Below are 16966 nucleotides of genomic sequence, written 5' to 3' on the forward strand. Positions count from 1 at the left end.
GGGTAAAGCCAATTGAACTTTCTGCATCCGTATTTTCACCATCCACACAAAGCGGAACCTGTAAAATCGTGTGCAAGGTATGTCATTCCCGAAATTTGCATCTGCAGTCACATTATTGTCCCCTATGCTTTTCATGAAACATACATTTTTTTGGGAGATTGTACAATGCAAACATCTCATTTAACATTGGTTTAGAAAGTGCTTATGTTATTTCAGAACAGTAGGCTACAATGAATGGCGGCAAGTCTGTAAAAGGGTAACGTGTATCTAGTATAGTCGTGTTATGACAGACATTATGAAATATAATTGTTGTTTTGGATTGTGAGCAAAGCAAGACACGGAACTAGTAGCACTGTAATGTCAACATCAATGCGTGCCGCACGGAATGTTACAAAACAGAGAACAGCTGATGCATGCACAGGCGAGGTCTTAGAATTAGTTTTTTAGGGCAATTCATTCTACTGTTTCAAATGTCACAGAACGACACTGAAGATGACATTTGGGAATACAAGCCTCTCAAGAAAAAGAAAAAACAGGAGACACCACCTGGACCGGTACGTGCCTATAAACGGATTTCAAAAGGAGAAACTCAACAAGTCAAGAGAACACAAATTGAGTGTGACATTAATCCAATTAAAAGAACAGAGGCCAATTCTACAGCAAACGAGCCTCGACATGAGTATATTCATAACGAAGAGGTATTAAGGACACTTTCAAGCCAGAACGTCGACTGTCCACAATTAACACAAGATGGGACACTGTCAGAAGAGAGCCTGGTCCAGACAGCATCCTCTGGGGGTTTCTGCCCAGTATGTCAAATGCCGTTCTCAATATTGGTCGTGCAGTCTCATAGATGGCATGTTGCAGAATGTCTAGACACCCCTGGGGATGACAGCAAAGGTAAGTGATTACAGTAACAGCAATTAAAATATTACATCATAATGCCTATTTTTGGATCCCTAACCACACAATGTGCATTCGTTTCCAAAAATCTGCAAAACAGTTTATAATATATATATATATATATAATATTTTGTGTGTGTGATATTCAGAATGTCCTGACGGTCTCCGGTGCTCCTCCACCATTCCGACTCACTTCAAAAGATACAGCCACTCTCTTCTGGCCCACAGCAGAGCCACCGATGACACAGTGCTCTTCCGTCTGTCTCAGGAGACAACGACCAATGAGGCACCCAATGTCAGCTTCCCGGCAGACTCAGCTACCAATGATGGGGCCTGTTTAGTCTTAGAGAGCTCACAGGAAAGTGCAATGAATCTCTCCACTCTGTCCAGTCAGAATGCCTCTCCCATTTACAGACATAGTGGAACTACAACCCCCTCAAAGTCTAATGCCTTCCTATTACTACGGTCACCTGGTCCAGAGGACATCAGAAAAAAGAAAGGCTGGTCTCCTTCTGTTAAAGGCCTGAGCTCTACCAGCAGCTCACAAGAGGGTAATACAGGGTTTTCAACCCCCCTGAAAGAATATTGTGTGGGTCAAGCCCTTGAGGACAGTTTTATCAAAGCTGAGTCCTCCGCCTCTAGTGGTGAGGAGATCTCCTACTCTCCTCTCTCTCAGTCCCCAGTTCAATCAAGGAAAACACTATTTCCAGCCAGTGCATCGGAAGATGAGATCAGTGACTCAGGGATATTGTTTAGTGATGCTCTCTCGTGTGACAACGAGTTCTTCGCTGACCTAGCTCAGTCTGAAGAGGAGAGAGTGGACGCTCCAGCCTTCCGTGACACCCAAGTGTTGTCAATTATCCCATTAGCCCCTAGAAATCAGTTAGCTAGCTCCACAGCTGTTGATGATAAGCCCCATAAGCTCAACTCCTCCTTCAGAGCCACAAGAGAAGAGCTAACAGAAGCTTGTTTGAATGCCACCAGTGCTCGTCCTCAACTCCAGTCCCCACAGAGTGTAGTGCTAGAACAACTCCGGAAGTGTTTGTCCAGCCCAAACAACAAAAGTATCTGCCATTCCAACAGTTTTGATGAGTGCTCCACTCCTGTTAAGACAAAGGTGACCTCAACAGTATCTCAACAAGTGCCTTCATCTTCCCAAACCTCCACCACTTCACCCTCTCTTGCCAACATGGCGCCCAGGAAGGGCCAAGGCAAGGCTGCGGCCTCTGGGCTCAAACAGACAGACATTGGGGTGTTTTTTGGGCTCAAGCCCCTGAAAGACAAAGAGAAGGAGAAGGAGGCAGGAAGTGTAAAGCCCGGAGTGAACCCCCAGCAGGCTCCGGTGTCCAGGGAGAACTCCAGAGGCAGAGGGGAGAGCCAAAGAGGTCAGTGGAGAGGCAGGCGTACCAATGCTGCTGAGGCCTCTAATAATGCAGGAGGGACCTCTGGTGATGGGAGTACGCAGAGCACTCATGGAGAGGGGAGGGGACGTGGAGGGAGGAGTAGGTGGAACAGGGGGAGAGCGGATGGAGAGCCAAAGCACTGTCCCTTCTATAAAAAGATTCCAGGTGAGTGTGACCATTGTGAGTACTTAGTAAGCCCCTTGTCTCCACTTTTGCTGTGAAAGGTGCACTACTGTATGTAGCATTTTAAAGCTACCTGAGACTTTCCCTTGATCTTTTTTTTTAAGAATCCAACTCAGAAATACCTTTTATAGCTAAGCACTATAGTTGTTTTTGCATCTGTAAATGCTGTACAAGTCACCTTTTTAAGTTGGAGACAATAGCTAAACTGCCATTAACTTTGCTGACACTCTGCTGAAGATTCAGTCATGCCTTGTTTATAATGTTTTTTTTTTTTTTTTGTTCAGGCACCAAGTTTTCCGTGGACGCCTTCAGCTATGGGGTGGTAGAGGGCATCACGGCCTACTTCCTCACCCACTTCCACTCTGACCACTACGGGGGGTTGAAGAAGAGCTCCACCGTCCCCATCTACTGCAACCGAGTAAGCCTGTCAACCAGTCTCTTATTTAGGTTCCCTATTTCTTTACTTTGGTGGAAGTGCAAAGGCCCTTGACGCAACATCCAGGACTGCTGATGTACCGTAGGTGGTTCGCTTGCCTGATCAGTTCTTTGCTGAGACCTGAAGTCAGTGTGGGCTGATGTATGGGCTTTAGCTCAGTGGGCTAACTGAGTGTGTTCTGGTGCACAGAACCAGAGTCACCAAGTCAATTTCCTGTATGTGCAAATATACTTGGCCAAATAAAAGAATTCTGAGTCAGAAGACCCCAGGTTTGGCTAGTCACACAAGGGTGGGGGTGAGGAGACCTGCTGCTACTGCTTACTCCGCTCTTCCACCACAGCTGGCCACCTGGCACCGCCACCTCTATGTGGATGCAGCAGTTGCACTACTCGGTCATGACTTTTCACTGTCCTGGCGCCCCGCTGGTGGAATGAGCTTCCCACTGCTGTCATAACTGCAGAGTCACTACCAATCTTCCGCCGTAGATTGAAGACCCATCTCTTCAGGCTACATCTTAACTGTCCCTCCTAAAGACCTCTTCACCCCCACTACCCCCCTGTACAAGTTTCTCTCCTAGCATTGTGACTGCCAATGGCCCCTGGTCTGAGCATTGATTACTTTATCTTATGATGACTGATGGATAGATGATTCACTTACTTAAACCAATGTATTTGTTGTAAATCGCTTTGGATAAAGGCGTCTGCTAAATGCCATAAATGTAAATGCTTACAGTATATTTATCTCTGCCATGATCATATCATGGTAGACATGTCATATTGATGATAATGAAGTCTACTATAGCTCTTGTATTGTAATGGGGTGTGCTGTATGTTTCCTCAGCCCTGTGTTAGCTTAAGTTGCTAGCAGGTTAGCTGGATCTTTTTAATAAAAGCCTCTGTTTTGAATTTCCAGACACAACATGGATACAGTCCGTCGTCAGCTCTATGCATTCAGAATGCCTAATTATATTCATTTTGTTTGTTTGGTAAATACTCCTCCTTATCTCGCCACGCTGCATGGACTAAAGGTAATGAGTCCAAGTTTTCTGAGTTCACTTAAGAAAGGGATGAATTCCAATATTTTTGGGCCCAGCCGAGAAGCCTCGTCTCCCTAGACACTTGTGTAGATTCTAAACTGATTGGATAAAGCAATATGCCCTCTGATTCACTAGGTTGGACTTTCACCGCCTTCTAGGCGTTGTTCCTGTACAAGGTCAATTAGTTTCTTCCCTTTGCCCTAGATCCCTGTCCTGTCTGTGATTGGTTAAAGCATCCCGTCTTTCCTGGATAAGATGGGATGTAGGTCATTGTCTCCCAGAAAATGGGTTGGGACCCGCAGCTACTCCCTTTTGGGTTGCGGCTAAAAATATTTGATTATTTGGTAGGTCACTGGGAAACGTAAATGGCCTCAGGTGGATCTCAACACAGGTATGTTTGGGAACCACTGAAGAGACTAGATGGGTGCAATTTGGTGATGGAACCACCCAGCCAATGGGCTATAGGTAGCCTTTCACCGTACTATAATCCTTACCTTGTTGGTGTGAATGTGAGCAGCCAGGTTGATTGACAGATGTCTGTTATCGTCAGATAACGGGGAACCTGGTGAAGAGTAAACTGAAGGTGGAAGAGCAGTACGTCCACATTCTCCCCATGAACACTGAGGTTACTGTGGAGGGAGTCAGAGTCTTACTGCTGGAGGCCAATCAGTGAGTACCTGCTACACCTCACCTGCCTCATAAGTTCTGTTCTATTACCGGGCACCCAAAGTTTATTACACTGAATACAATTTTCATTTCATTAAATATTTCATGCATTAAAATTGCACTCACTTAGGCAACACAATGTGAAGACTATGCAAGGGGATGAATGTTTTTTTTCAGGGTACTATGTATGAGCCTCTCTCTCTCTCTCTCTCTCTCTCTCTCTCTCTCTCTCTCGTCCCCAGCTGTCCAGGTTCTGCTATGCTGCTGTTCTTCCTGCCTGATGGACAGATTGTCCTTCACACTGGAGACTTCAGAGCTGACCCCTGCATGGAGAAATACCCTGAACTACTAAGTTGCAGGGTGCAGACACTATACCTAGACACCACGTTAGTACCACACGCATTCCAGCTTCAATTACCCCTCTTATACTCAATCATGTACACACTGACACACTCCGAAGGTCCTGAAGGACTTTCACTCAATCTTCCCTCCTCCGCAACTGCTGTCCGCAATGCAACTTGTTGTATAACTATTCTCCTGAACACACACACACACACACACACACACACACACAGACAGGATGTGGCCCTGAAGGAACCTCTCACTCATCTTTCTTCCACAGCCACTGTTGTCCTTAACCCATCTTGCTGCGTGACTATTCTTCCCAACACACACACACACACACACACACACACACACACACACACACACACACACACAAAAGCACTAATCTTTTCGTCTTTTCCCCCGCTCCAGCTACTGCAGTCCTGAGTATACCTTCCCTACCCAGCAGGAAGTCATAACCTTCGCGGCCAACACAGCCTTTGAGTGCGTGACCCTTGACCCTCGCACACTGGTGGTCTGTGGTTCCTACTCAGTGGGCAAAGAGAAGGTTTTCCTGGGTAAGTGTGGTTTCTTCACTCCAGGTAGAAGTGACACACGGGCCTTTGTGGCTCAGTTGGTAGAGCATGGCTCTAACAACGCTTAGGTTGTGGGTTTGATTCCTGCTGGGACCATATATACTGAAATGTATGCACTGCAATCTAAGTCGCTTTGGATAAAAGCGTCAGCTAAATGGTATATTATATTACATGGGCACAGATCTAGGATTACCTGAATTTAATTTTCTCCATTAGGTTGAAAATGCTAAACTGACCTTAGATCAGCCTCTATGGCAGTGCTGAGCAACTCCAGTCCTAGAGGGAGGATGGGTCGTCATACTTTTGTTCCTCACCAGCATTTACATCAACATCTGATTACACCAATTGCCCACCTCTGGCCTAGGGACAGCTTTGTGGTTGTACATCACACTCTCCTTTCTCTCTGCTCTTCTGGAGAGTTCTTTTGAAAGGAGTGTGGACAATTTGTGGATTAGAGGAAAATGTCAAAGCTGAGCCTCTCCTCCTCCTAGCATGTCCTTGGTTTGAATGAGTTATATCCTGTCCTCCATTGTGAGAATTCTGCCTCGTTGCCTTGCTACACACACAATACTTCAGAACATCTCTACTTGGGTGTTAGACATACATAAAGAACCGTGTTAACTGTTTTTGAGTATTGAAAAGGGGGAAAAAAAACACACACTAAATACACTGATGAAGACCATCTCAACCTGGGTGTAAGAAAAAAAAAACCACAACCATTTCTCTACTTCAAAAACACACTTGACAAACCAAGGCTACCCTGATGAAATCTGAACCGACCACCTGGGCCTCAGCTAGCTGTGTATGAAAACACACCGATGTCTTGCTTCACTAGAATAGGCTTCTCGTTGTGTATGCATTGTCATGTTATTCTGAGTGTATAGAACATTTGTTCTGGACCAGGTCCATGTTTGTAATGGACTCCTGACCTGAATAATACATTCTTAATCTCTCACCCATAGCTCTGGCAGAGGTTCTGGGTTCCAAAGTGGGCCTGTCTCGGGACAAGTTCAACACCATGTGTTGTTTGGAGTCGGAGCAGATCAGACAGCTCATCACCACAGACTTGAAGGCGGCCCAGGTTCACGTGCTATCCATGATGCAACTCAACTTCAAAGTAAATACCTGTCCCATGTCACCACTCTCCGCTCCTAATTCAATCAAAAAATGTATCAGAAGGAGCTTTTATAGATGTTATAGATCCATTTGTCACAAAGTCCTCAACACTTCTGTGTCCTTACAGTGCAAAAGGGGTGTTGTTAAATCAATAGCCATGACCAGACATTATTGCTGGGACAAATGTGTCCCATTTGCTCAGTGAGTGTGCATGTTTGATTTGCTAGACTGGAAAAGGGTGGGAAATTGAAATAGGCACTCAGACACACTTTATTACAGATAATAATATTGCCTTACCTTACCCCAAAAACTTTATTTACAAGTATTACTTTTCAAAATTGTATTGCTTTATCTTCATGAAGGACGAGCTCAAAGCAAGAATAGGAAACTTCTGGGGTTTTCATCCAGAGGCGAATGATATATTATTGCTACTCCTTTGCCTAATTGTTATTTTAGCAGTCACTGCAAAACAACCTTATCCAATTCTGCGTATGTCTGACTGTGTATGCAAATCCAAGGACAGAAGTGCAAATAATTAAGATGCTAATTACAATGACCAAGTGCAAGCACAGCATCCTTACTCTCAAGGATTAAAACAGTAAAACTACCATTCACAATGTGATAATACTCAAAGCTAGCGCAGTACATACCAGACCCACATTACCTGAGATACTTTCCACAGTAGTGCTGATTTGAAACCAGACCAGTTTTAGAAAAAGAAAAATCTCCATACTGCATATAAGCATCTCATTGAGATACCCTTGGATATAGTGGCAGTTTTCTCAAAGATGTTACCCAAAATAGAATTTGAAAGAAGCTTTGAAATATATCTTTTGGGACTCTTCCACATTTTCCTGAATATTCATTTGGTATTGTGAAATGATGTATGTAAGAGGCTTTCATGTTTGGCAAATGTTCGCCAATGTAAGATTGGCACATTTTAATTAGAATTGTATTTGATGTAGTAAAAGTCAAATATGAATGTTTCATCTTAATTGTTTCATTTTCTGTCAAGAGTTATTGTACGAGTATGGTAGTTTTGGTGTCTCTGCAATCCCTGGGCAAGATTCACATAGCATTTTTGGAAAGTTTGCAGTTGTTCTTTGAGGGGAAATAATGTGTAAGATGTGGAGCAAGGTAATGATGGTTTAGAATTTGTACATGTTGAAATGTAATTTCGTTCTTATTCGCTTCTGAAATGAAAGCAGCCACCAGTGATTTCTTTTATTTTTATAATAATTTTTTGTAATAAAAACAAATTAAATGTACTCCCTGATTATGAATAATATGACTCCGAAATGCCTTCATCAGAGTAGAACAAGTGTTGTACTTTTGCAGAACCAAAGAAATAGGAACTTATTTCTGTATTGTTTTCTGTTGACGTACTGGAGGAGATTCTCTCAACAAATTATGTATTGCTTCAAATCACCTTGTCCAATCAATCTTTTTTTGAAGAAGTAATGCTGCTCTCAGGGAATAGAATTCCTTGAGCACAACAGATGTATTACTAACTAAACCAGTAAACCCTCTTTTGTCTCTTGTGATTTCCAGAATCTTCAGGCTCACCTGAGGAGGTTCTCAAGTCAATATGACCAGTTGTTGGCCTTCAAGCCCACTGGTTGGACCTTCAGTCGGAGTGTGGAGGCTGTGGAGAACATCCGACCACAGGTCCGTGACAACATCAGCATCTATGGTACGTATAGTACATTACCTATGTTTACTGTATTTATGGGGTTTTCAACTCATCTGCATAGTGGGACTAAGTCAGACTCTCGTTTAAATGGAGCGAACGGTACAGCGAACGGTAATGCAGGTGGGTCTGGGAGGCTGATGATGCATCCAGTGAACCAGCGTCATGGATTCTATATATGAATAATGAATAGAGAGGAGTTGAGTAGGTGCTGCAAATGGAGGCATGGATTTTGCAGGGACATGGAATTGAATCCCCCTGTGTTTTACTTCCTATGCCCCCAGAATCTCAATCAACAGCTTCTGGGTTCCGAGATGACATTAGACATGGAAGGTTATCAAAGAAGCTAGCTATTGTATTTGAGGTCCTTTAATAAGGGAATCTGTGTCGGCAGGTAAGGTTGCTGGGATGCTAGTTATAATGTGGTGCCTATGTTTGTTATCTACAGTGTACCGCAGCATCCGGGATGCAACATAATGTCACCTACGATATAAATTGTGTTTAAGCACAGTCTATGTCCACCTCTGCTAACAGCATCATAGTGTGCTGTGAGGACATTGGCATACATGGCATGTATGGTATGTAAATGGGTATACTGAAACTAGGCCTTATCTATGGGTTATGTGAGAGGCCTTGGCATGTTGAGGGCTGCGGTATCCAATTTATGTGGACGGCTACATCTATGGACCGGCTAGGACGCGAGCACTTATAACTGGTATGTGATGTATGTGATTGCACAGTAATGTAGCCTAATCTGTGATGTTGTTGAGACAGTGGGAGGTTGTGTGTGTGTGTATATACACACTGAGCACTTTATTAGGAACACTATACTAATACCCTTTGCTCTCAAAACAGCCTCAATTCTTTGTGGCATTGATTGGAAACATTCCTTTGAGATTCTGGTCCATGATGACATGATTGCATCACGCAATTCCTGCAGATTTTTCAGGTGCACTTTCAAGCTGTGAATCTCCCGTTCTACCACATCCCTAAGGTGTTCTATTGGATTCAGATCCGGTGACTGGGAAGGCCACTGAAGAACACTGAACTCATTGTCATGTTCATGAAACCAGTTTGAGATGACTTTTGCTTTGTGACATGGTACATTATCATGCTGGAAGTAGCCATTAGAAGATGGGTAAATTGTGGCCATGAAGGGAAGCAACAATACTCAAATAAGCTATGGCATTCAAGCGATGATTGATTGGTATTAACGTGAGTGTGCCAAGAAAACATTCCCCACACCATTACACCACCTCCACCATGAGAAGGTATACAGGTGTTCCTAATAAAGTGTTTGATGAGTGTATATATCCTGTTCTACCCCTCCACACACACACACTTCTTCTCTGACATTGGACAGTACCACGGGACAAGTATCGTGTTCAGACATTGTGTTAAATAGGCCGTGACTTCATCCGATATCATTGGTATGGCCTTTTTTTTTTCTCTCCTTGTTAAAACTGCTGAATATCTCAATTAACAACACTAGCCGTCCGGCCCATCGTCCAGCATCAGCAGCTGTGGGCTTTGACCCTGAGAGACATACAGTACACCTGCCTGCAGTACTGCAAACCCAAGGATTTAATTTCCTCTCCTCAGCATTCTCTCTCTCCATGTTGCTCTTGTGCTCTCTTTCTCTGCGCCTCTCTGCCATCGTATGATGCTGCAGCTAACAGGAGCTCCTATTTCTCTCCTTAGTGGGTGGCAGACTCTGTTTCCTCCCTCTATGGAGCTGTATATGAAATCTGATACCCCCCCGGTGGCCATGTTGAAACTGCTATTACAATGAGCATTGTTTACACTAGTCGTTGGTACTAGCTAGCTTCCATCACAAAATCGGCTATCCGGATAAGATCCCGACCTGTTAAGTGAACAGGTAATAATAAATATTCGTTATGGATAGTTTTGATTTGTGTACTGTCTGTAACGAGCTACGATCTGACGAGTGGCCAGACCAGCCAGGAGAAGTCAATGTGCTAATACTGTAGCCAATCAAAACATTTGTTGGGAGCTATGACTTTTTAACACCATTCCACAATTGTTCAAGGCCATTATATGCTGTAGTACAGTGTGTAGCTCCTTTTTAAGGTTGGAATTTTGGGAGGGTGAGCTGATCCCAAGGGCAACTCTTACCCAGATTGTCACCCTTCCCTTCAGAATCAGAATTCTTTTATTTGGCCAAGTATATTTGCATATACAGGAAACTGACTTGGTGAGGTTGGTGCATGGAACATAAACGATAAGAAAATACGAACAAAAAATTTACAAAATAGCAATAACAAATTCACAAATTCTGCCCCCTCCCTGCCCTCCGACCCAAAAAGAGGTTGCAATCGAAGGTTCCTGTTGAAACTGCAACATTGGATGTTACTTTGAAGCTAAACTGCACTTTTAATGGTTTTTTGGGGAGTGTCATTTGAAAATCACACCACGTCCACCCGCCAGCAGTGTAGTCACAGAGAGGAACAGATTGCACTTAGGGAAGGATTGCTTGAATTGCTGTCTAGAGTCATTGAGGTTTAGCCCCTAGTAGTAAAACTACTTTTCTGTATTTTTTAATATGTTAGACATCTGGCCTTTTGACAGGTTTTTACCTCCAACCAAAGAGACACTTTTTTTATTCATTTGACTTGATGGCATGTAATGGGGAAATTATGGAAGCGATCTTCTAGCTACTCGTCTGAACGCATTCATAATTGAGTAGTCTGAAGAACCCTGAGCCCGGTTCCAAAATGATCCTGAGTCCCTAGCCCTAGGGGCTTGTTGACTTCTCCTTCATGATTCTGAAAGCACCGTGGGCCTCATGAACATGGCGGGATATCAAGATGGCCAACCAGAAGGTTGCTGATACTTATCTTTCAGATAGGGGGGAGTCAACAATGGCCTCAGGGATTAGAAGGTACTGGGCATGAGGAGTGTGAGCTCTTATGAGAAATGTTGTTTTGGTCTTCTTGCTTGGCCTAAAGCACTCTGTTCTAATCTTGGATTTGAAGGTGTAAGGTTCACTAAATCTTATTGCTTATACCTACAGAGGACCGAGGAGCTCACATACTTTTGTGTCCACTTTCAAATTTCTCTTGAATTTTGCCATAGGCATGGTATCAGTGGTGATTTTTATAAAATGTGAAGGCATGAACCCACCCATTCAGCAACTTCCCAGATTAATCACTAATTTGTTTTGACTCGTATTCTTGAAGAGCTACTGTTAAAATGGTAAAGTTACGAGGCCATGTGGATTCTTTTTTTCACATTTTGAATATACTGGCAAGAATAACAATCTGGAGAATTCCTGAAAGCATTCATTAAACATTGAATTTATTATAACTATTCTAAATAATCCACACAGAGAAAATGAATGTGAAACGTTCGTGCGGACCCAGAAATGATGACACACCTCTGTACTCTATCCAGTTATATCAGATCTCCACAAGTAAAAAGGCGGTAGGGGTTTGGTGTTGGTTTGGGTCCGAACTTCAGTCTCACTAACACATGAACTCTCTTTCTGCAGATATCCCCTATAGTGAGCACAGCAGCTTTCTGGAGATGAAGCGTTTCGTCCAGTGGCTGCGGCCCCTCAAGATCATCCCAACAGTCAACGTTGGTAGCTTGGGTAACAGGAAGGCCATGGAGAAGTGCTTCAGCGAGTGGATGACAGAGGCTAACAAGGCTAACACTAAAAGAACACACAATGTGTCACTACAGTGCTAACTAATGGCTAACACATTAGCCTAGCAGGAAAAGATGGCTATGGAAATGAATAATGGTTGGCTATACAACACATTTCAGTGTTATCTTACCGCAAACATATAACCAATGTATGTCTGTCCGACTAAATGTTGGGGAATATGTTTTAATATGTCTCATAAATAAATATAAAAAATAAAAATGTGTTTGTATTGGTGACATGCTAGCCTGTGTATGTGTATTTATTTATTTTTTTAACCTACTTGCCCAGAAGATCTATTTGGACATGAAGGTCTAAGGAAAGTGGTAGACCTGTGTTAAAGAAAAAACCTGATGTATTAATGTTAAGTAATGCACATGCTTTTGAAAGAGAGAGTTGTCCATAAGGCCAAGTCATTCATGTTTATTTGAATGAACAAATCGAGAAATCGATACGTCTTATTTTCTAAGTATAGTTAATATTGGGTCCAGCGGTGTTGCTGCTTAACTTGTTTTAAGAGCGGAAACCATCCTCAGCCTAGTGCTCATTAGTGAGGAATTTGGGAATGATTGGACACATTGTGTTGGATAAGATCTAAAAATGTGAGCCCCAAATGCTAATGAACAAGAGTGGAAGTGGAAGGCCCTGATGAATGAATGTCCTGCATTTTAATCAGGCATGTGTGAGAACAGCTTTTTTTTGTGCCACAGTGACACCACTTCCACCACATGGGCCTATAACAGTTATTATCCCATACATTAGCGTTTCTCGATACGTGCTAGCAAATCACATATGCCAGCATTATAGGGTAACTCAAGCTGTGTATATGTTTGCGAAAGTAGCCATGCATAGAACTGCTAAGGGGTCAGTTGGCACTTCACAACGGCTCCATGCTCATCTTGCTTTGTCATCTAATTTGAGGAAGGTCATTTTATAATGCATTCTAAATTATTAAAATCGGAGAGCTTTTATGATTCACTGTAGAGGCTAGTGGATGCAATGAGGTGAGATACCCATGTGCCGCAAGTAATGCATTACATTAAGTGAATATGATGGAGCTAAATTAAAGTAGCCCCGATCATGGAAATGTCACAGAAATGTGGGAATGTTTGGGTTTGAAATCCAGACAGGGTGGGCGTTGTCGTGACTGGACGGATGTGGCTGGATCAAAAACTAATCAGAGCTGACCTTTTCTTGAGATTGAATGGGTGGGTAGGAGTGTGTGTGTGTGTGTGTGTGTGTGAGGAAGGGAGAGAGAGAGGGAGGGGGAGAGAGAGAGTGAGTGAAGAATTTGGCTCTGTAAAATAAAGCATTCAAATTTGTGTCCGTCTCTGAAACCATTGGTGTATGTGTGTGTGTGTGTGTGTGTGTGTGTGTGTGTGTGTTTGTATATGTGTCAGTGTGTGTGTGTGTTTGTAGATGTGTCAGTGTGTGTGTCATGTGACCTCTCCTGTTCCACTCTCATCCTTCTTCCGTCCATCTCTCGCCTGTTTTCTTTTATGATCAGACATTTCACAAGGTGACCGATCGATATGATGTCCCATCCCATTACAAACCCTATCCACTGCAAGCAAGACTGTTCTCATTAACACGTTGTACCCATCCACTCTGTGCCAGTGAAATGCATTTATTAGAATCTAGGGGAGATTTAATACATTGAAGTTTAAGACCTGGGGACTTATTGGAAATCGTTTCTCATCCTGATTGGAGGACAAAAATGGCCATTGATACCAAAGATACTTCACACATCTGAAGGAGGCCTTTTCTCAATTGTTAGAGACATGATTCCTTGCATCCTTCCCTCTGGGTCCACATGCTTCCTACTCAAAACACATTGGAGGAAAATGTCTAGGTTCCTTCCCTTAGAGATATTCATGCAGTGCAGGTTTTCACAGATAGAAAAGTAATGAGTAGAGCAACAAATCTTATTTTTCTCACGCGGTGAGTGGTGTTCTCCATTCTATAAAATGCATTTCTACACTCACCTTATTGGGAACACTATACTAATACTGGGTAGGGCCTCCCTTTGCTCTCAAAACAGCCTCAATTCTTCGTGGCATTGATTCCACAAGGTGTTGGAAACATTCCTTTGAGATTCTGGTCCATGATGACATGATTGCATCACACAATTCCTGCAGATTTTTCAGGTGCAGTTTCCATCTGTGAATCTCCTGTTCTACCACATCCTAAAGGTGTTCTATTGGATTCAGATCTGGTGACTGGCAAGGCCACTGAAGAACACTGAACTCATTGTCATGTTCATGAAACCAGTTTAAGATGAATTTTGCTTTGCGACATGGTGCATTATCATGCTGGAAGTAGCCATTAAAAAATGGGTAAATTATGGCCATGAAGGGATGCACATGGTCAGCAACAATATTCAAATAGGCTGTGGCATTCAAGCGATGATTGATTGGTATTAATGGTGTGCCAAGAAAACATTCCCCACACCATTACACCAGTGTATATTGCTCCATACCCTACCCTGGCCCCAACACATGTCGGAATGACCTGGGATCAATGTGATGTATGAATGTCAGTATTGTAAGTGCAATCAACAATTACGGACAATACTCTCCTATACCCAATAGAAGACTTGGTGGAGGTGCCTTAACCACATTGCTGATGCCTATCCACTTTCCCTCAGATCTGCAAACAGACACCTTAAGCTGGGTAGGGTGCTATGGGTTTTCAGACACAACATTTTTCACAAATTAGTCAAATATTCCATGACACTGTGAAGAGTACTGGCAATTATGTGTTGTTCATATCATCTCAAACAAGTCTACAGCAAACATGTTATCCCCACAAATTATGTAGCCCCACCTTGCGTGAATTGCTTGTTCAAAGTTTGGAATTTCAGTTGTTACTATAGACCTTCACAGGGTGATGTTCCACAGTGGCCACACCCCTCTATTGCGGTACGGAAGTGAGGTTTCCAATAGGGTTTTCCAATGCCTTTTCCAGTGGACTATAATTGTCTTTTAACTATAATGCAGGTGAGTGATGGTGATGACTGCTAACTAAACCCCCCAAACCCATGAAAAAGTGTATTGAAACATGTCCTAGTGGGGACAATAGGGTAACTCGACTTCTGTACCCCAGAAGAGGGGCTTGTCTTCAGATTTCCGGGATTTTAAAGCTTCCGGTGTGAGTCCTTATAGCATCCTCCTTGGGCCAATCAGTGTAATTTGGGAATTTCAGTTGTTTGCTATAGCACCCCCCTTGGGCCAAGCAGTGTCATTTTGTAAATGACAGATCTTTATGGCAAGACGCATCATTCACCCAAGTTTTGTCAAAATTGTCCCAGTGGTGCCTGAGATGTTGCGTGTGACATACGAACATACGACCTGACGGAGACAGATCCACAGTCCCCTCCCCGATTTCATGCTATATGAATGCCTCCACATTTTAGGTTGAGGTATTGAAACTGATTTACTTTTTTTATTTGTGAAAGAGAGGCCTCCTCTGGTCAAAGAATGATACTGCAGGACACCATTAGGCCCTGTTGCCCCAGACACTTGTGTAGATCTACTATAACAAGATTGGATAGGTATAGCTAAGCAAGATAGTACAAGCTCTATCTTGTCCTCTGATAAACTGGGTTAATCCTTAGCCAGCTTGCTTAAGGGGTCCAGGCTAGGTGTTATTTCTGCACAGAACCCTACAGTACACAATAACCAACTCTACGTTGTGTTGTCACTCCATTGGGTCGTTTCCAGGTTCACCTGCATTTTGGTTTGTTGAAAGTTTTCATAATACACCAAGGTCAGCAAAATGTATGTTAGTGTGGAAGACCAGTGCTCTGTCTCTGTATCTTTGTAGCCTGTTTAACCAAAGGTCCTGACTCTGTGTGGTCCCTAACAATCCTGTAGCACCTATCCCAAGAGTAAGGTAACACTGCTGTTCATTCCAAACCAGGTCTCCCAACGTTGTCATGGCCACCTAATCATCCCTTGCTGTCACTCCTCACCTCCCTACTGTGATGATAGCTGATCTGTGGTGAGCATTGCAGCGTGAAATTGTCTGCCGCGCACCACCCATGTGGGTGCTATAGATCGGTAGTGGATTAGATGAGTTCCCTGAAAATGTATAAGCATTTCTACAGCTAGCGAAAAGGTGCTAAATTAATACAATATTGAATATCTCATATTTTCCCATTGGCCCTCTTGGTTGTTCTTTTCAATATGGACAAGAATCTTCTAATTCTGGGGGCTGGGATAATGACGTAATAAGAAATGATATGGTTGTATAAACGAAGGCAGTTCAATGAGAGATAGAATTGTCTTCACAATTTGAAGCAGCAAGCATTTGATTTGCATTTGAGGGGACCAGGAAGCAAGCCTAAACTGATTATTTGTGAATGGCTGTTAGCTGATGTTGAATTGTTGTTCTGTAAGTGAACATTTTATCTTGTATTGTACTATTGATTTTACTAGACTACATGTGATTATATTTTGATTTAAAAATAAACGTATTTCCTTTATAAAGACAGATGAAACCATCTCAGTTCACTTCTTCTTTTAAGGTCACTAAACTAACCTAGAAATAAGGCCTGAAGAGTGTTCCTGACTCGAGGGACAGTACTGTCACTGGTAAAAACAGTGAGTAGGATCAAGATACCACCTCTCTTTCTCCTGGGCAAAAGCAGCATGTGACAATACTGTATAAGCAAAAGAGCCACTGGGCTCTGCAAAATAGTCTAGTAGTAGTCTGTATTAAACACATCTTTAATCATAACGGTGAAATTAATGAATCATTGTAATGTTGTTGACAATCAGATTTATCCTTATGTAACAGTAATCAATCTCCAAACAGTTTCTATTGTAAATGTTGTAATATGTTCATTTGTTCATCATAATAGGGTTGCCACTCAGTGCTGAATAGCTTTGTAAGAGAAAACCTTGTCAATAAAAATACAAATAAAACAGACAAAACAAAATGTA

At 42.7% G+C, this 16966-nt stretch overlaps 1 protein-coding gene across 1 annotated transcript; it reads left to right on the top strand.

Moving 5' to 3' along the window:
* The first annotated feature begins 254 nt into the window (after window positions 1-254).
* Window positions 255-12266, top strand: dclre1a (DNA cross-link repair 1A (PSO2 homolog, S. cerevisiae)). Its single transcript, XM_083688245.1, has 9 exons — window positions 255-900; window positions 1053-2471; window positions 2774-2907; window positions 4512-4630; window positions 4870-5013; window positions 5384-5529; window positions 6510-6664; window positions 8215-8356; window positions 11865-12266. The coding sequence occupies exons 1-9, from the start codon at window positions 414-416 to the stop codon at window positions 12062-12064; spliced, it is 2946 nt and encodes a 981-aa protein (XP_083544371.1). The 5' UTR covers window positions 255-413; the 3' UTR covers window positions 12065-12266.
* The last annotated feature ends 4700 nt before the right edge of the window (window positions 12267-16966 follow it).

Source organism: Argentina silus, assembly GCF_951799395.1.
Source record: "Argentina silus genome assembly, chromosome: 16".
NCBI lineage: Eukaryota > Metazoa > Chordata > Actinopteri > Argentiniformes > Argentinidae > Argentina > Argentina silus.